This window comes from Macaca nemestrina, chromosome 3, assembly GCF_043159975.1.
Source record: "Macaca nemestrina isolate mMacNem1 chromosome 3, mMacNem.hap1, whole genome shotgun sequence".
In the NCBI taxonomy this organism is placed as follows: domain Eukaryota; kingdom Metazoa; phylum Chordata; class Mammalia; order Primates; family Cercopithecidae; genus Macaca; species Macaca nemestrina.
The window spans coordinates 171,843,462-171,863,339 of record NC_092127.1 but is presented as its reverse complement, the minus strand read 5'-3'; the positions used below and the strand labels follow the sequence as shown (position 1 = coordinate 171,863,339).

The 19,878-nt window shown below is 45.0% G+C and overlaps 1 protein-coding gene across 2 annotated transcripts in view; it reads right to left on the bottom strand.

Annotated features, from left to right (window-relative positions):
* The window catches only part of LOC105487824 (SEL1L family member 3), a 117,088-nt gene that overhangs the window by 47,777 nt on the left and 49,433 nt on the right, over positions 1–19,878 (bottom strand). For both annotated transcript variants that reach the window (XM_011751441.3, XM_011751440.3), the window contains exons 10-11: positions 9,660–9,871; positions 7,385–7,564 (exon numbers count right to left, since the gene is read on the bottom strand). In XM_011751441.3, the coding sequence (XP_011749743.1) occupies positions 7,385–7,564; positions 9,660–9,871 (392 nt within the window). The remainder of the gene's footprint in view (positions 1–7,384; positions 7,565–9,659; positions 9,872–19,878) is intronic.

Below are 19,878 nucleotides of genomic sequence, written 5' to 3'. Positions count from 1 at the left end.
GCAAACCACCATGGCACACATTTACCTGTGTAACAACCTGTACGTCCTGCACATGTACCCCGGAATGTAAAATAAAATATTTCTTTTAAAAGGAGATTGTGAAAGAGCTTAGCAGAGTGCCTGGGTCATGGCACACTCTCAGTAAATGACAACTCATCATTTTTTAGGACCTTAACTCATACTAAAGTGTAAATGACTAATTGTTGTTTAGAACGTTAACCCTGTTGGTATTTGCAGTTTAGTACAACTCAAAGCCTTAGGCTGTGGGGAAAAAGATCTAAGAGAATTTTATGCTTTAGAAAACAGAAGGACTAGAACTGGGAGAGGGAGTGTTGGGGCCAGAAACAGTTTAGGGAGCTCATCCTGTGTGCTTGGCTGTACTGGATTGATTTATTTGTTCTGTAACAACATGGCAGGTGCAGACCACCATGCTGTGAGACGGGTGAGAAACAGACACAGAGGTGAGCAGAATGATCCAAGAGTTCACACCCAGTGAGTTGCAGACCCAGGACTTGAACCCAGGCAAATCTGGCCGTGGAGCCACCACACGCTGCCTGCCCCCGAGGCGGGGGTTGCCTTCTCCATAGTTCTGGGGTCACTACAATAGCAACCAGCATCACATCGTGGTCACATTCCTGAGGCCTTCTGTGAAAGCAGACCACCTATTAATACAAAGACTTCTGAGGCAGGAACGACCTTTAAAAGAATGGTGTTCAGTTGTCCATTCATTCAAACGGTTTTGTGGGCAGGAAAAGCCGAGAAGAAGCTGTGGACGAGGGGAAAAAAAAAAAAAAAAGAAATAACACTAGGCAGTGTGTGGGGTAGAGACAGAGCTGGTGGACACTGGCAGGCACCAAGCGTCCCAACCTGACCAGCTCTGGGATCCTCCGTGGCTTCTGGGTTTTCATTGTGATGGTTGTTGCCGTTTTATAAAATCCACATCTCTAGAATGAGCAGCTCAGAAGTTCTTATCTTAATACTGCTGACCAAGTCAGAGGAGGCCCAGTGTCTGGAGACAAGGCAATCTTCAGACCATCTGGGACCAAGCCCTAGAGAAGGCTCCACACTGTCCCGGGGATGCTGACACGCCTTTCATTCCAGTCAGCCTGCAGGCCACAGAGGGCAGTGTTCACAACATATCCTGTCTGTGTGTCGTCAGCTTCAGGAAAGGTGAAGGCCAGGGTGCAGTGGCTCATGCCTGTAATCCTAGCAGTTTGGGAGGCTGAGGCAGGCATACACTTGAGCCCAGGAGTTTGAGACCAGCCTGGGCAACATAGCAAAACCCTGTCTCAAATTAAAGAAAAAAACATTGTGTGTGTGTGTGTGTGTGTGTAACATTTTAAAAAATAAAGAAAACCTTAATCAATACAGTAAGTGTGGCCAGGTGCTCACACCTATAATCCCAGCACTTTGGGAGGCCGAGGCGGGCAGATCACTTGAGGTCAGGAGTTCGAGGTTAGCCTGGCCAATGTGGCCCATCTCTACTAAAAATGCCCAAAATTAGCCAGGCATGGTGGTGCTCACCTGTAGTCCCAGCTATCTGGGAGGCTGAGGCCTGAGCCCGGGAGGTGGAGGTTGCAGGGAGCCGGGATCACACCACTGCACTACAGAGGGACTCTATCTCAAAAAAAAAAAAAAAAATACAGTAAGGTCTGTGTTTGTTGGACAATATTTCCTTTCAAGTCCAACAGAGCATAAAGACAAAAAAAAGAAGAAGAAAGAAGAAGAAAGTAGAAGGAGAAGGAGAAGGAGGAGGAGAAGAAGAGGCAGAAGCAGAAGCAGCAGAAGCAGAAGAAGAAGAGGAAGAAGAAGAAGAAGAAGAAGAAGAAGAAGAAGAAGAAGAAGAAGAAGAAGAAGAAGAAGAAGAAGAAGAGGAGGAGGAGGAGGAGGAGGAGGAGGAGGAGGAAGAGGAGGAGGAGGAGGAGGAGGAGGAGGAGGAGGAGGAAGAAGAAGAAGAAGAAGAAGAAGAGGAAGAGGAAGAAGAAGAAGAAGAAGATCCAGGAAAATGACGTGGGAAGGACAGGGAAAGAAAGAGAGGCAATGAGAGAAAGAAGAAAGAGGGAGAGAGAAGAGGGGGTAGGAAGAGGAAAGAGAGAGGAAGAGAGGGAAAGACAGGGGAATAGACAAGTAGTGGAGAGAGAAAGAGGAGAGGGAGGAGAAAGAGGAATAGAAGAAAGAAAGGAGGTGGGAAAGAGAGAAAGAGAAGGAGGGCAGGTGAGGACGAGAGAGGGAGAGAGATAAAAGAAGGAAGAAAGAAAGACCAAAAAAAAAAACCTTCTAGTTTTTGCAGCTGGGGAGCAAAGCCTCTCAGCAGCCCCACATTTTCCAGAAGCCTCTGCTTCCCCGAAGTTGTGGAATAGAACAGTTCCGCCAGCACCCCTGGGAACTCAGGAGCAGGCTCAGCTGGAGGAACAGGCAGTTGCGGAGCCTGCACTTCAACCTCCCACCTCAGGGCCTGGCAGGACCACCACGAGGAACCTGCCTCCTAGCGTGTTTAAAATCAGCTATAATGTTCGGCTCCCAATAGTGCGTGTGTTTTCTTTGTAGAAATTTAACACTTTAGAGATTGGTAAGTCGGAAGGGGAAATAGCAGCTGTAAGGGTGGAGAGTCAGGGAAGCAAACAGCCAAGATTCCCCAAATATGGGTGTCACATACAATGGTGGTGCTGCATGCAAGAGAGGCAGGGGCTCATGGCAAGGGCTCTGAGTACCTGCTGTCAACAACGAAACATGGGTCCCCTCGAAAAGCACCAGCATCAAGACACTGCAGTGACTTTCTGTTCACCACTGGGTGACCTCTGCACCCACTTCTAGCCATCTTTCCATCAGTAAACACTGAGCACCAACTATGTGTCAGGCACAGTGCTGGGCCCTGGGACACAGAGGTGAACAGATGACGTCCCTGCCTCGGGCAGCTCACAGCCTACTTGGGACCCAGCTCTGTCCCCCTGCACACAACACCCAGCGTGGGAGCAATGGGAAAGATGTGCCTAGGTGTGATGGTGGCACAGCAAGGAGAGTCCCAGGAAGGATTCCAGAGGGAGTGACATCTGAGCAAGAATCGAAGTGGGAAGAGTCAGAAGGAAACGGGGAGGGGCATGGAGCAAGCAAACCAGTGAGCAGACAGGCAAGGTCAGGAGGTGGGAACAGCCAGGCCTGACCAAAAGTTCGGTGTTGCGAGTTTGGTTGGGGAGGTAGCAAGGAACCAGATCAAAGAACGCCTCATATGGCATCCGATGAGCTAGACTTACTCTTTCGGGTGAGTACTTCTCAACCCTGGCTGCAGGGTACAATTCCCTGAGGACTGTATTTTGTTGTTGTTGTTGTTGTTGCCAATTTATAAAATCAACATCTCTAGAATGGGCAGCTCAGAAGTTCACCTCTGATACTGCAGAGTTAAAGCCTGCTGACCAGCAGGCTTATTTTAAAATACACACATACATGTATCCGCATATCATATGCATGTGCCTAGGCCACACCCCACGTCACTTTCATGAGACTCTTCATGGTGGATTCCGTGCAGAGATGTTCTGTAAGCCCCCAGGTGATTCCAGTGTGCGGTGGTGCACTTGGCCTGAGGAAGAGGATGGGAAGGCTGGTAACAGAAAGACCAGGATGGCTGGGGGGAGGTGGCTCACACCTGTAATCCCAGGACTTTGGGAGGCCAAGGTGGGCGGATCACCTGAGGTCAGAAAATCAAGACCAGCGGGCCAACATGGTGAAACCCCATCTTTGCTAAAAATACAAAAATTAGCTGGGCGTGGTGGCACATGCCTGTAGTCTCAGCTACTCCTGAGCCTGAGGCAGGAGGATCGCTTGAACCCAGGAGGTGGAGGTTGCAGTGAGCCGAGATCATGCCACTGCACTTCAGCCTGGGTGATAGAGTGAGACTTTGTCTCAAAAAAAAAAAAAAAAAGAAAGACAGACCGGAAGACCGGGGAGGAGAACTCTCCATCTGCTAGGGCTGCCATAACAAAGATCCACAGCCTGGGTGACTTAGAAATTTTCTCATAGTCCTAGAGGCTGGAAGTTCCTGATGAAGGTGTTGGAAGGCTTGGTTTCTTCTGAGACCCCCCTCCTTGGCTTGCAGATGGCCGTCATTTTCTGCATCCTCACGTGGTCATCCCTCTGTGTTGCCTGTGTCCCAATCTCACCTTGTTGTTGTGTCTGAGACAGAGTCTTGCTCTGTAGCCCAGGCTGGAGTGCAGTGGTGTGATCTCGGCTCACTACAGCCTCCGCCTCCTGGGTTCAAGCGACTCTCGTGCCTCAGCCTCCTGAGTAGCTGGGATGACAGATGCACACCACCATGCCTGACTAGTTTTTGTATTTTTAGTAGAGATGGGGTCTCACTATGTTGCCCAGACTGGTCTTAAACTCCTGGTCTCAAGTGATCTGCCAGCCTCGTCCTCCCAAAGTGCTGGGATTACAGGGGTGGCTCACCATACCTGGCCTCTAATCTCTTTTTATAGGGACATCAGTCCTACTGGATTAGAGGTCCACCCTAACAGCCTCATTTTAACTTAATCAACTCTTTAGAGATCTGATTTCCGAGTATGGTTCCATTTTGAGGTACTGGGAATTGGAACCTCAACATACGGATTTTGGCAGGACACAATTCAGCCCATCCGCTGTTGTAGGAGCTCAGAGGGGAGGTGATGAGCAACAAATTCAGGCAGCAGCAGGGCTGCACGTGGGGAGGAGAGAAAAAGCGGCATGGAAAGCTGTTGGGGGTTGTTGACTGGTGGGATGATGGCGGATCCAAGATGACTCCCCAGGTTCTAGCATGAACAACCATGCCATCTGCTGAGGTCTTTGCAGGGAATGGAGATGAGGAGGGATGTGTTTCTTTTGCAGTATGTAACAATGACGGCAGATGGGGATTTGCAAGAAAACAGCCGGAGATTAAGGTCTGAGAATTATCATATGTGGAGGGTAGCTGAAACCACAGGTGTAGATGAGATCTCTGTCCAGAAAATGCAGAGAGAGAACAGAAGACTGGCAACCAAACCTTGAGGAAGAGCAGCTTTTGAGCAGGGGGCAGAATGTGAGGACTAATCATTTGTAATTAAGCCGCAGAAACAAACAGAAGCACTAGCCATCTTCCTTCTGTCTAGCCTGAAGCAGAGTCCCACTAAACCATAAAGAAAGCGATGTGAAGGGAGAACACTAATAAAGATGAAATGATGTGAACCACGAGTTACATAAAAGAGAGAATGAAGCAAGAACCAAGAAAGCAGTTATTGATGGGTCCTTGGTTTGTTAATTAGAGGTCTGGCTTTCTCTGTCTTCTCATTTACTACATTACGCTGGTGAATTAATAGATTTCTCAACAAAAGGACATTTAAATCAACGTATGACACCGGCTTAAATTCTTAAGAAGCCATTAATTACACATTCTTAAGAAAATGAGCTATGACACAACTCTTCTAACTGTATAATTCCTATCTGTGATTCTTAATCAGGCGACTTTTCAGCTGCAAGATGGATCTTTTCTATTCATCTCCTCTGGTTCTGACCAATTAAACGTTTTCTTTCGTAATCATAACATTTCACATGCCAAATATTCAAAAGAAAAGGAGCTTGTTAGCAACATACCATTTCCTGTTTGCTAATTTATGCTGAATTTGAATTCTTAAAAGTATAACATACACATGTAGAACATTATTAACACATCCAGGCTTAGTTAAAAAAAAAAAAAAAGCAATTTTTTTTTGGCTTGACTTCGTGCAAATTGTTTTAGAACAATTCTTTTTTTAAAAAAAACTTCATCAATTAATAAATCTATTCCTGTAAATTGAGGTTAAATTACACAGACAGAAAATACACGTATATATTATAAGGGTGTGTAAGTTTGTTCAGAAGGAATCATTATTTTCTAAAGGAATTAGAATGTCTATATAGACAGCCTTTTGGTGTTTTAAAGCTTGACTCATGTTCAACATTTACTGACAGCATATATCTTCAAGTCATTTACTTCGTAACCACCCAGTAGTCACTCTCGATTTCTTTTCCAGAAACCAACCATTCCTAAACATCAAAGCTTGCATTTTCTGCATTGACGATTTCTGAGCTCAATCCAGGGGCAGAGCTGGGGACCAGTGGTCTGGTTCCCAGTCAGCCACTCAGCCTAAAATTCAACAATCCTAACCTGGCTAGGCCTATCTCTCAGAGCTGCTCACTAAGCAGGGGCAAATCATGAGTTTATGGCACTCGCCAGGCATGATGGCTCACGCCTGTAATCCCAGCACTTGGGGAGGCTGAGGCATGCGGATCACCTGAGGCCAGGAGTTCAAGACCAGCCTGGCCAACATGGTGAAACCCTGTCTCTACAGAAAACACAAAAAATTAGCCGGGCGTGGTGGCAGAAACCTATAATCCCAGCCACTCAGGAGGCTGAGGCATGAGAATCACTTGAACCCCGGAGATGGAGGTTGCAGTGAGCTGAGATCATGCCACTGCATTCCAGCCTGGGGGATAGAACGAGACTCTGTCTCAAAAAAACAAAACAAAACAAAACAAAACAAAACACAACTACTTATAAGAAGCAACCACTTCATTGTCTACCACTATTCGATGCAGATCTGTATCAAAGGGCAGCTTTCTTTTATTCTTAGTTATCACCTTTTAGTTGGACCCTATTATTCCCTGTCCTCCAAAAGAAGTCTCGAAACAAACCATCAGTTGGTCTAATGTAATACATTATGGTCTTTTGGGAGATGCGAGTCACTGATTGTTTTGTCCAATGAATCAATAATATTTGGGAGCCTGCAAAACTGGGGGCTGAAGTTAGTGTCCCTCATCTAGTCCTTCATCTGGGATAGGGTGGGGTCTTTAATCATCACATCCTGTTGTCAGTCACCTGGGAGCACTGGGGTAATAAGCCTCATGGCATGGGGCCAGACATTTCTCGAGCACCCAGCAGGGGGAACATAGCTGGGTAGGAAGCTTGCCTGTCTCCACTGTAGACATTGCTTGCTCATCACACATTGAAAAGAGCCCTTACAGCTTCCTGCCTTCACTCAATTTGACCCAATCCCACCTAACATCTTCAGACCTCAGCATCTCATAGGGTATTGGCACAAAGACAAGACACCTATGTTTCTTTTTTGCAAAATCAAAATCTGGCCAAGGCCAAATGGACTCTTCACATACCGGTCCTCTCAAGAATGAAAAGCTTTTCATGCATAAATGTAGGGCTGCCCCTGCATTCGTCCTGAGAACACAGCCAGGAAACAGGAATTGGAGAGCGCAAGAAAACTCCTCTCTCCATTCGATTATGTTCATCCTCTGAAGGCCAACGACGAAAGCAGCCACAGGTGCAGACACTCCATGAAAGCAGGTAAACAGGCCCATAACCATTCCCAACCTTTTTTCTCTCTCATACCTGATCTCCTTGCAGCGTGTGCTGGTCAAGGGGTGTCTTGGTGGCAATATTGCTGTAGTAGGCATACGACAGTTCCCAGTCCAGGGGGTAGTTGTCAATACCCTGGTAGTGTTTGTACCCAAGATTCATTGACGACAGCCTCTCACTCCCCTGGCCTCCAACCAAACTATACAACATGCCCTGTTAGGAAGAAATTTACAAAGTGTTCATGAGATTGTAGATAGGGTCATAAAATCCTAACACTGAGAGGTCATCAGGCCCAATTCCTATATACAATCCTAGCCATTCCAGAAATATGTTAACTTGCCTTTTTTTTTTTTTTTTTTTTTTTTTGAGACAGAGTCTCGCTCTGTCGCCCAGGCTGGAGTGCAGTGGTGCAGTCTCGGCTCACTGCAAGCTCCGCCTCTTGGGTTCAAGCTATTCTCCTGCCTCAGCCTCCCGAGTAGCTGAAACTACAGGCGCCCACCACCATGCCCAGCTAATTTTTAGTAGAGACAGGGTTTCACCGTGTTAGTCAGGATGGTCTCGATCTCCTGATCTCATGATCCACCTGCCTTGGTCCCTCAAAGTGCTGGGATTTAACTTGCTTTTTCAAAAAAATAATAAAATGAAATGAATCTTTAGGAAAAAAGCCAATCCAGCTTTCTATTGGTTTACAGATTTCCAGCTAGCTGCCCTTCCTAACGTTAAACAGCTTAAAACGCCCTGACTTTTGCCTCTTCCTGGTACAAACAGGGATCTTTCGTGACTTCTATTGTAGCACTATTTTGGGCACCAACCAACTGTCCTAAGTCCCCTGTTCTGTTTCAGCGATGTCATCGATGGACACAGGGTCTGGATGGCAGGCCCATGTCCCATCCTCACACTCTCAGAATGTTTGTGCTGGAAGGGTCTTTGGAGATTGACTGGTCTGACCACCTCATTTCATAGCAAAAGAGGGGCCCAGAAAGGGGAAGTCGATTGTCCATGGTCAACCAGCCACTTTGTGGCAGAGATGGGACTAGACTGTTCTCGTTATTCCATCCTTGTGGGGACTGCTTCTGGGGCTCAGGAAAACATGCTGTCATTCAGGAGCATCTGTAAGCCAGAGGTATCATAAGCAAATCACTGGAAGGGAACATGGAACCATTTGGGCACATCTCAACAGTCTGAGCCTCCCTAACCACGGATACACAATCACCTATGCAAATCTGAAAACGAAAAGCAATCAGGGAACATTTAGCAGTACTTATTGCGATGGTTCATTTTGTGTGTCAACTCGACTGTGCCATCGGGTACCCAGATGAAACATCATTTCTGGATGTGTCTGCGAGAGTGTTTCCGGATGAGATGAATATTTGAACTGGTGAGGTGAACTACGCAGACAGCCCTCTCCACTGTGAGTGGGCATCATCCGATCTCTTGAGGGCCTCCATAGGACAAAAAGGCAGAGGAAAGAGAAATTGGTCCCTTTTTGCTCTCTGCCTGCCTGACTGCCTACTTGAGGCAGGAAGACATCATGTGTTTTTTTGTTTTGTTTCGTTTGTTTTTTTTTTTTTTTCCTGCCCTCGGACTGGAATTTATGGCATCATCTCTCCTGATTCTCAGGCCTTCAGGCTTACACTGGAATTACACTACTGGCTTTCCTGGCCCTCAGCTTGCAGACGGCAGACCGTGGGACTTCTCAGCCTCCATAGTTGCATGAGCCAATTGTTCGTAAGAAACCTCTTCCTATATATATCTAATCCTATTGGTTCTATTTCACTGGAGAACCCTGACTAATGCACTATGAAAATGTAATTCTAAATGTTAGGCAAGTTGCATAATAAATTTGGATTCAAAACCAGAAATGAAGCCGTCTGGTATGGCGTTTATTTTGATGACAGACTGCTGGATGCAGCAATACTTTGCTTCAGGGTCCAAGTGACTTCACTTAGCTAAAAAGTGATGTGGGATAATGGATAACAGTCCCCAGCCAGAGTAATTAAAAGAATTTGGTAAGAAGCACCTGTTCTTGGAGAACTGGTATTCTGGCAAGCCCTGACACTGTTCCTTAGCTGGTACACCAATCATCCCCTCAAGGCCTTGTCTAGAAATGGATGAAGTGCCCTTTTTCACTCACTGAAAGGAAAGGATCCTGTATTTAACACAGCCCCAGGACATTTATCTTGAGTGTAAAGATTTTTAAAGGACTCCAAGGAGCTGCAACATGTCCAGTTCTACCAGGGGCATGCGTGCATTGCGCTGCAAACATAACGCAGGTGACTGATGTTAATGGAGCAATGAAATACTCTACCTGCAGCTGATCCCGAGGAACATTTAATCCAGTCTCATAAAAGACTGCGAGGTAGTAGGATGCTTTATGGTATCCACAGCAGCTGGAATCCATCAGAAAGGGGACGACAGAGCTAATTTGGTGAAGACCATCAACGCTAGAGAGTCTCTTTACAGCCTTCTCAAATATCTTCCCACCGATTTCTAATACAGATTCATTCTGGTTCCTTGGCACTGTAAATAACACAATTCAGAGCACACACAATTAATTACCATGGGATTGTCATGGCTTTAGAAAAAGAGGAAAAGCCAACTAAAGCACCTGAGTTATTGATATGGTTGGTCCTGCAGTGCCTCAAAATATACCACCTTCTAGGGAGGTAAATTAAACTCTTTGGGGATGCCATGGTGTCATTCTGTAAATAGCTTTTCTTTGGCACTAAATGACAGCCTAGTATCCTGGGGAAATGATGTGCTGTATGTAGCTCAGAAATTGCCTCAAGAGAGTAATTTCCTCAGTGTAACTCATCACCAAACCAGGACCACTGAAACTTCCAGAGAGACTTTTTCCCCCTCTAAGGCTCCCTAAAGAAGATTGTGTTTGGCCGGGCGCGGTGGCTCAAGCCTGTAATCCCAGCACTTTGGGAGGCCGAGACGGGCAGATCACGAGGTCAGGAGATTGAGACCATCCTGGCTAACACGGTGAAACCCCGTCTCTACTAAAAAATACAAAAAAAACTAGCAGGGTGAGGTGGCGGGCGCCTGTAGTCTCAGCTACTCGGGAGGCTGAGGCAGGAGAATGGCGCGAACCCGGAGGCGGAGCTTGCAGTGAGCTGAGATCCGGCCACTGCACTCCAGCCCGGGCGACAGAGCGATACTCCGTCTCAAAAAAAAAAAAAAAAAAAGAAGATTGTGTTTTATCTCACAAACAGTTCCTAGACACTGCTCTAAAAAGTTGAGCAAAAGAACCTTAAATTTAGATGCTTTCTAGACATCTTTTGTCCCCAGTTTTTCTCATGGATCTCCAAATAAAAAGATTGTGTCAACTTTTATTGAGAGCTTACAGCAGGCCAAGTACTGGGTTAAGTGTCTTATGTAAATTATGTCATTTAATTGGTACACTTTTATAAGGTCGGTACTATTTCCAGCATCCCCATTTTTCACATGAGGAGACTGAGGCCTGGAGAAGAATAACTTGTCTAAAGTTACAAAGGCTGGCAAGAGGCAGAGCCAATCTGTGAGACCCACTTTGAAGGTCACTAAAGCCAGAGTTCACAGTCACCCTGACGCATGTACCCTCAATGAACAGTCAGTCAGTTGCCTTAATAGGTACCTTACCACACGGATAGAGACTAGTTTACAAACTGCTATATGATGCTTCCTTTTACATAACTCTCCCACGAATCTATAAGCTGATCATCATTTAAGCCCAAACAAGCAAGTTTTATGGCCCTAGATGTCCTGTTAGAATCTTCTAAAGTCTATCTTCATTATTCACATCTCTTGTTAATTCAGCCAACGAATGTTTACTTTCTATTATGTGCAAAGCACTATGCTAGATGCTATCTTACAAAAGGCCATATAGGATTACAAAGATACTATTTACATTTAACTTAAGACTTAACTTTTAACTGAAGACTTATATTTAACTTAGGATGTGAGTTAAATGTAAATATACATGTAAATAATGTTGATTTAAATGTTAAGTTAAATGTCAACTTGACTAAAATTTCACCTGCCTAAAAACTATGTCCAACATTTTTCTTTCTTTCTTCATTCCATCAAAAATCAAAATGTTATTTTTTTTAGAGCTCAGGAGGCAATGAGAGAGACTCACTCTTATCAGTCCTTCATCAGGATTGAACAGAGAAGAGTCTCCAATGTGGGAAGGTTGGGGATGGGTTTACTGAAGGGCGATTTCCTTGCAGAGGTCCACGATAAAAATGGAAGTCGAGATCAGAAGGACCCACAGATGACACTGTGAATCCTGACACGTCGTCAATGAGTGGGTACTGGTGCCTGGGGACACATGGGTGGGTTGGGTGTCCCTGAAAGGGGGACACTGTGCCTGTGCTTGCAGACCCTGAGCTGTGGGGAAGGATGCAGCCACCACCTCCACCAGCTCTAAGGCATCCTCTAGCTACTAGCTCCTAGAAGTCCTTCCTGCCTACCTCCTGGCTCTGCTTTTGCTTTTTTGATCCCAAGTACCTGGCACAGTAGGTGCTGAAAAAATTCACTTTACTGAATGAATGGAGTTTGTTCCTTTTTCTGTATTTTTTTAAAAGTCCCCAGAGAAATAACAGCTTGTTGTTAAAAAAAAAAAAAAAAAAAAACCAAACAATGCAGATTTGTATAAAATAAAAACAGAAATCCCCTCTCCCTCAGTCTTTCTTTAATAATGAAGATTAAAAACGATTAAAAGCTTGGTATGTAGGCTTTGAGACTTTTCTTTCATATATACAATAATTCATATCCACATCTATTTACATATCTACATACACATTTTCTTTACCAAAATGGCGTATTATGCCATTGTAGATTCTGACTCTCGACTTTCTTTTTTAAATTAACTACACATTATGAATAACCCCCTGGGGCTGTCAGAAGCTCATTCTTTCTAATGCTTCAGTAGTATTGCATTCCATAGCTGTCCCATTTTCCCTACCAGGCCTCTATTTTTAGACTCCTGGGTTGTTTCCAGTGGTTTTGCTATAACCAACAACATGGCATTGAACATCCTCGAACATTTCCATTTCCCTCTGCTCATCTGTTAGGATGACATCTGCATGATAACACCCTTTTTCACCAGCAGCCTGCGAAATCTTGTCTTGGATTTTCCCTTTGCATAGTTGAGAGAAGGCCGTTCTACCCAGTCTTTTGCTGTGATAAGAACCTGGAATACACTGAATTCAGTAGACACCGTAGCATTCAGAGTTGCAAAATAAATTCCACTGCCACTTATTCATGTGTTTACTTTTAACTATGTGCTCATCTTGGATGCCCCTCTGCACATTCCCAGCAAAGCAACATTAACGTTTGTTAACGATTCATCCCTGCCTCACCTACTCTTCCAAATGCCTAACTAAGATGGTGAGTTTTGCCAGAGTACCCATGGACCCGCACTTTGTAGGCTCAGAGGAGGAAGAGACTCCAAACCAAATGAAGCTTCGAATGAAACCCTTGCCCTGCCGACCGCTGGCACAGAACCCCAGAAATCATTAGCAGGAGCGCCCAGGTAGCTGAGATTGCTGGAGAATAAGGAGCAAAAAGGGAATCCTTCACAAAGCTCAAATCTTTAGCACAAAAAAAACTTTGCAGATTGAAACACAGGCAGTTTGAAAGGGCTGTGTTATTTCTTTTGTACATGAAATGCAAAACTGCCCCCGAAATATAACCAAAGAGTATTTTCCCTGAAAAAGAATCTAAATAATTTTCTGCAGTAGTAAATACAATAAAAAATAATAATCCTAAGGTAAAACTGCTCATTTTGCACATTTGGTAAACTTTGAATTCCAACTGTTGCTCCAAAGCAAAGGCATATTGTCTTGGGTGATATTGTGTAACTGGTTATTTTAAAGTCAGTTTAATGAAACTGTTAATTTCACCCATCTGGCTTAGCATATGCATTTTTTTCTAGTCAATCTGTAACTAAAAACATGCCTTGTTTATGGAGATTAATGGTTTAATGAAGAAACAAACAAACAAAATAGAAGAAGCTGTTTTCCCATTTTCTTTCTTTCAGCACCCAAAGCTAAGAAACAAAAGCCACCACCACCATTAATTACCCCTTACTATTTTCCATGTAGCCCAGAATCGTTTATTTTGCTTTTTTCCCCCTTTTTCACAGTAATACCATAAGGTCACCGTGTGTGTGCCTATCTTTAGAATAGACAGAAAGCAGAATATGAGAAAGTGGCTACTTGCTGAAGGCCCCGGAGCTGGGACCAGCGTCTGTTTGAGAATTCAGGAGGAGAAAGGCACCTCATTCCTTGTGAGAGGAATGGATACATCAATAGGAAAGTCATTTTTAGTTTCAAGCTTCTGAAAGGTGTAACGCATCCAAAGCAGAAGTTTGAAAGGGGAAAAAAAGGAAAGGAGAAAATGTCACTTAACTATTAAAAGGAATGATCTACACCAAGTTGACTGGTTTGTAAAAACACAGGGCATTCCTCATTTGCACTCTGACCTGGAGATCCTTATTGGGCTCACGGGCTGTTTTATTTTTCTCTTTCAAAAAAAGCCTATTTGGGCCAGGCGCGGTGGCTCACACCTCTAATCCTAGCCTTTGGGAGGCTGAGGCGGGCGGATCACGAGGTCGGGAAATCCAGACCATCCTGGTTAACACGGTGAAATCCCCGTCTCTATTAAAAATACAAAAAAAATTTAGCAGGGTGTAGTGGCAAGTGCCTGTAGTCCCAGCTACTCGGGAGGCTGAGGCAGGAGAATGGCGTGAACCTGGGAGGCTTGCAGTGAGCCAAGATCGTGCCACTGCACTCCAGCCTAGGTGACAGAGTGAGACTCTGTCTCAAAAAAAAAAAAAAAAAAAAAAAAAGCCTATTTGTATCTTTCTATATACTGTGTAAATTTTCTTTTCTTTCTTCTTTTTTGTTTTATTTTATCGAGACAGAATCTTGCTCTGTTGCTCAGATTGGAGTGCAGTGGCATGATCTTGGCTCACTGCAACTTCCACCTCCTGGGTTCAAGCAATTCTCCTGCCTCAGCTTCCAAAGTAGTTGGGATTACAGGGATGCACACCACACCTGGCTAATTTTTTTTTTTTTTTTTTTTTTTTTTTTTTTTGGTAAAGATAGGGTTTTGCCATGTTGGCCAGGCTGGTCTCGAACTCCTGGCCTCAAGCAATCCACCCACCTCTGCCTACCAAAGTGCTGGGATTACAGGCTTGAGCTACAGTGCCCAGCCTATTTTTTTTTTTTTTTTTTTAATAGAGACAGGGCTTCGCTATGTTACTCAAGCTGGTCTTGAACTCCTGGTCTCAAGTGATCCTCCTGCATTGGCCTCCCAAAGGGCTGGAATTACAGGTATAAGCCTCCGCTCCCGACCCCTTATAAATTTTCTGATTTCTGTCATTTTCCTCCCTGTCTTCTTCCTTTCCTTCCCTCCTTCCTTCGTCTCTCTCTCTCTCTCTGTCTCTCTCTCTCTCTCCTTTCAGAGCTGTTATTCTCTGAGCAAGAAAAGCATAGCCCATTGTTTGTTTTCTTGGTGTCTCTGTGTATTTTTTTTAAAAAATTTATAATGTATGCTTTTTAAAAGAAGATAATAAAGATGATGGTTCTTCAACAAACAACAGGGAACACAGTTCTTAAAAGGAAATGGTATCCCGATGTTATTATGTAACATAATTGTATTTCTAACATCTCCACTCTCTGCATTTTAAGGTCTCCAAATAAACATCGCAATTGTTGGCAAAAATAAAGTCAAAAGCAAAGCAGAGCTTCGCTAGTGCAGCCAGTCACTCCTTGGCGTATTGTGTGGGGACACCTCTGCCCCCACACTCAGCACTCCAGAGCCTGGGGGCAAGAGGCAGGCAGTGGTCCTGAAGGGGTGCAGATGGTGTCAACCCAGGGAGCCGAGCCCAACCTTGGACCTGGCCCCATCTCAGAGAACCATTTGTTGGCAGACCTTGGACTTCCTTTAGCCACAGGCACCAACTCCCTTGCTCAGAGGTGCCTAGTGCAGATGAAAGGCAGGAAAGGAATAAATAGGCCTGGCCATGGGGCAGATGTCCTTGGGGGCATGCTGCCCAGTTCCCTCCTCCCCTCTCTACCTTCATGTCACCTGTTCAGTGCCTTTGTGTCCTTCCTCACTGCTCCCCACCACAACCAAGAGCCCGGCCTGCCACTGCCATCCCTGCAGCCTCTCACCAGCCCAGTCCTCATCGCCTCTCTTCTCTGGATGCCAGGGCCCCATTCAAAGGGTTTTTGAATTCAAACGGCTCGGTTTTGACAGGCAAGGTGTGACAGGAAAGTAAAAGAAGGAAATGGCCAGCACAACTCTTCAATAATGAAAGAACACACATACTAAAACACCACCGCACTAGCATTAGAAAAAACCCAAATGCTAATGGGGCAATTTCTATGCTCTGGCAGGAGCCATTTTCCTAGAGAATTAGAGGTTCCCCAGGAAACAACATAGAGTTTGACCAATCAGAGTCCTCCTCCAGAGTCCTGAACGTGGGGTCTCGTGTTGGATGCCACCCAAGAGTCTAGACGGTGGTGAGCTACGAGTCACAGCAGTACAGGAGAATCCCTGTGCCAAGCAAGAAAATCAGGATGCAGAGCAGAGGCCCTGGAATGCCCGAGGCAGCAAGGGGACTCGGCCACATCTATATGCGCTGCAGTTGGGCACCCCGAGTAGCCCCGCCATGTTTAATTCAAAGGCGTGCCCGCTCCGGCAGGCGAGGAACGGGTCCTGTTATACATCAGAGCGGAAAACACCAGTGGGAACAGCTGCGTCTTATACCAGGTTAGCGCATCAGCTGTCAACTCTCAATGAGCCTCCCTCCTCTGCACGCCCTGGCACCTGGCACAGAGTTGTGTGTGGGCTGGTCCACGATTTTCATTGTGGTCGCCCCAGGGCCTGGCACCATGCTGGGATGCACCCAGTACACGAGTCCTGAACTGGGTTTGCAGGTATCTCGGGGCTGCTTTACATCTTGGAACCTGTATATCTCAGCAACTAGATTACAGATGGTATGAAAGCAAGAACTATGACGGCTACATTTCTGGAATTCTTTTGTAAATGAGTGTGCACAGACCTGAGCAGGAGTCTGGTCTACTGCTGTTGACAGCAGAAAGCTGGTAAACAGCGTCCTGGTAGACCTGAGAAACAGAACGATGTTTACAGAAGTGTCTACCGAGAAAGAGCAGTCGCTCCTCAGAGGAAACAGGCTGAGAGAGAGTGGAAGAAATGAGGGAAATGTAGAAAGAAGCAGAGTAAGCCCATAGATCTCTTAGCAGTCTGGATCGGAGATGCCGCTTGACTAGCACAAACCTTGAACTTGGGTCTCCTGGAAGTCAAATTCCTCATTCCTTCAGTGATTCGTTGACCCAACAAAGATGTTTTGAGTACTAAGGTGAGATCACTTATTCATTTGGGCTGCCGCCATTCAGTTACTCAACAAATACTTATTGAGGCAAGGGTCTTAAAAAACAAACAAATAAATAAAAAACAAAAAAACCCCGAAACCCTAGATACTGTTCCTGTCTTTGAGGAATTTTTTTTTCCTGGTGGTTTTTTTTTTTTTTTTTTTTTTTTTTTTTTGATAATAGCCATCTTCATGGCTGTGAGGTATAATTTATTTTTGTGCAGTAATTTATATATTGGAGAAAGTCTGGTTTAACCGGAATTTAAAATGCAATGCTTTTATAAAGTGACATAATGTCTACGAAAGAACTTAGTGGACAGAAAGATATCATATGGACCTGGGGAATAGGTTCGCCTGAATAAAGCTCATCTTACTCTGCCTTGAGTTTCACCATTTGATCCTACACGTGTCTCCGTCGCTCACTCTGTGGCAAGCTTGTTAAGGGTGGTGCAAGAAGTGGAAGGATCCAACTTATACTCTGAATTCTCGACAGCACCTGCAACAGTGCTAGGCATAAGTTAGCTGCCTATGCCATATGTTAGTGAAGTGATCCTTCTTCTATATGACCACACATGGTGTGTTTGTGCCCCATACTCACCAAGGAACATACCTCATCCGCCCACACTCCTCAGTTTGCCTGCCTGGCAAACAGCTGTTATGTTCCCACTTAGATACCTCTCCTCACGTCATCTCTCCTGTCTCCTCAGGCAGATGGCTCTTCTCCGATGCCCCCCTTGCCACTGTGTAGGCATCCTCTTTACCAGAACTACCATCCTGCATAATGACTGTCGACTTTCCTGATTTCACAGTACAGCTTAGATGTCCTCAAAGACATCCCAAAGGGTTGAGTGCAGGAGCTCACAACTGAAATCCTAGCACTTTGGGAGGCCAAGGCAGGGAGATCAACTGAGGTCAGGAGTTCGAGACCAGCCTGGCCAACATGGCAAAACCCCTGTCTCTACTAAAAATACAGAACATCAGCCAGGTGTGGTGGCGGACATCTGTAATCCCAGTTACTCAGGAGGCTGAGGCAAGAGAATCGCTTGAATCCAGGAGGCGGAGGTTGCAGTAAGCCAAGATTGCGCCATTGCACTCTAGCTTGGGCAACAAGAGCAAAACTCTGTCTCAGACCAAAAAAAAAAAAAAAAAAAAAAAAAAGGCTAGGTGCAGTGGCTCATGCCTGTAATCACAGCACTTTGGGAGACTGAGGCAGGCGGATCACTTGAGGTCAGGAGTTCAAGACCAGCCTGGCCAACATGGTGAAACCCCATCTCTACTAAACATACAAAAATTAGCTGGGTGGGGTGGCGCATGCCTGTAATCTCAGCTACTCAGGAGGCTGAGGCAGGAGAATCGCTTGAACCCAGGAGGCAGAAGTTGTGGTGAGCCGAGATCCGTCACTGCACTCCAGCCTGGGCGACAGAGTAAGACTCTGTCTCAAAAAAAACGAGCAAACAACCAAACAAAACAGGAAATAACAAGTGTTTCTGAGGATGTGGAGAAATTGGAACCCTTGTGCACCGTTGGAGGGAATATAAAGCGCACAGCTGCCGTGGAAGACAGCATGGAGGTTTCTCAAAAAACTAAACGTAGAATTACTATATGACCCAGAAATTTTGCTTCTGGATACAGTATATCTCCAACAGAAAATGAAAGCATGGTTCTAAAGAGATATTTGTAGACCCAAATTCTTAGCAAAGTTATTCACAATAGTCAAGGGGTGGAAGCAACCCAAGTGTCCATCGATGGATGAATGGATAAATAAAGTGTGGTATAAACATGTCATGAAATACCATTCAGCCTTAAGATGAAAGGAAATTCTAACACACACTGCAACAGAGATGAACCTTGAGGACATTATGCTAAGTGAAATAAACCAGTCACCAAAAGACAAATACTGTGTAAGATACCACTTACACGAGGTACCTAAAGCAGTCAAACTCATAGGAAAAAAAAGCAGGATGATGGCTCCCAGGGTTTGGGATGGAGGCAATGGGTAGATGTTTACTGAGTATGAATTTTCGGTTTTGCAAGAAAAGAGTTGTGGAACTCTGAGGCACAAGAATGTGAATATCCTTTACACTGCTGAACTGTGTACACCTAAAACTGGTTCAGATGGCAAATTTTGTTATGTGTATTCTGGCACGAATAAGAATTTTAAAAGATAAATCACAGCCCTTAAAGAGGAAAAGTGTAAATATTTGGCGACTCTCTTTTGTAGCAGAAGAATACGGTTATTCTGGACACAACTCAAAGGTGCTGACCTCACTGGACAGGAATGTGGAGGACACTCTTCCACTCCCCACTGGCTGTTAATGAAGCCGAAGCCTCCCCACTCTCTACCCCCTGCAATGTTCTCATCTCTGCTTTGAAGTGTGTTGTTGGCTGAGATGGTGAGCAGATGATCCATCTAAAATCACACAGTGTGGGGGGAAGAAACACTTTCAGGTCTGAAACGTGCGTATGTAGCGGCCTGGAAGTGGAGTGCTGGCTGTGTCTATGAAGAAAAGCTGCTGGCAGGGAAGAAGATGACTCTCAGACAGAACCAGAAATTAGAGCCCATTTTCTCTTGCTCCATGATGTCATCTTATTTGTTAAAAATTCCAGAAAAAAAAATTCCACAGATTAAAGCCCTTTGGGGAAACTATGGGAGCTGATGTTTTCTTTTACGTTAGCCTAAATGACTCTCATTCAAAACACAGTCCCATTTTAATGCTATCCTGGCTCGTAGGGGGCATTCAGTCAATGCTTGTTCAGTAAATGAATGAATGAAAGGTTGTGAGTAACTTCAGAACACACCCACTCGGTTAAATTCCTTATCTTTGTTACTGCGCCTATTCAGTTCCCACAGTAAGAATTCCAAGCATCAAACATCTCATGCCTGAATCCATTCTTACAGCTTATCTCAGATATGAAAAATGTAATATGATGAGGATGTTCTAATAAAGTCTATTAATCAACAGGACAGGACAGGTCAGGACAGCAGCAGAAAATAGAACGCAAACACAGTTCCTATTAACTAGAGTCATCTGAAGCCCGCCGGAGCCAGCTAGGGCCAGACACTGTGGGCAGGACGAACTTGGAACGAAGGGTATTTGAGGAACTGAGAACGGCAATAGCGTCACACTCGTCTTAC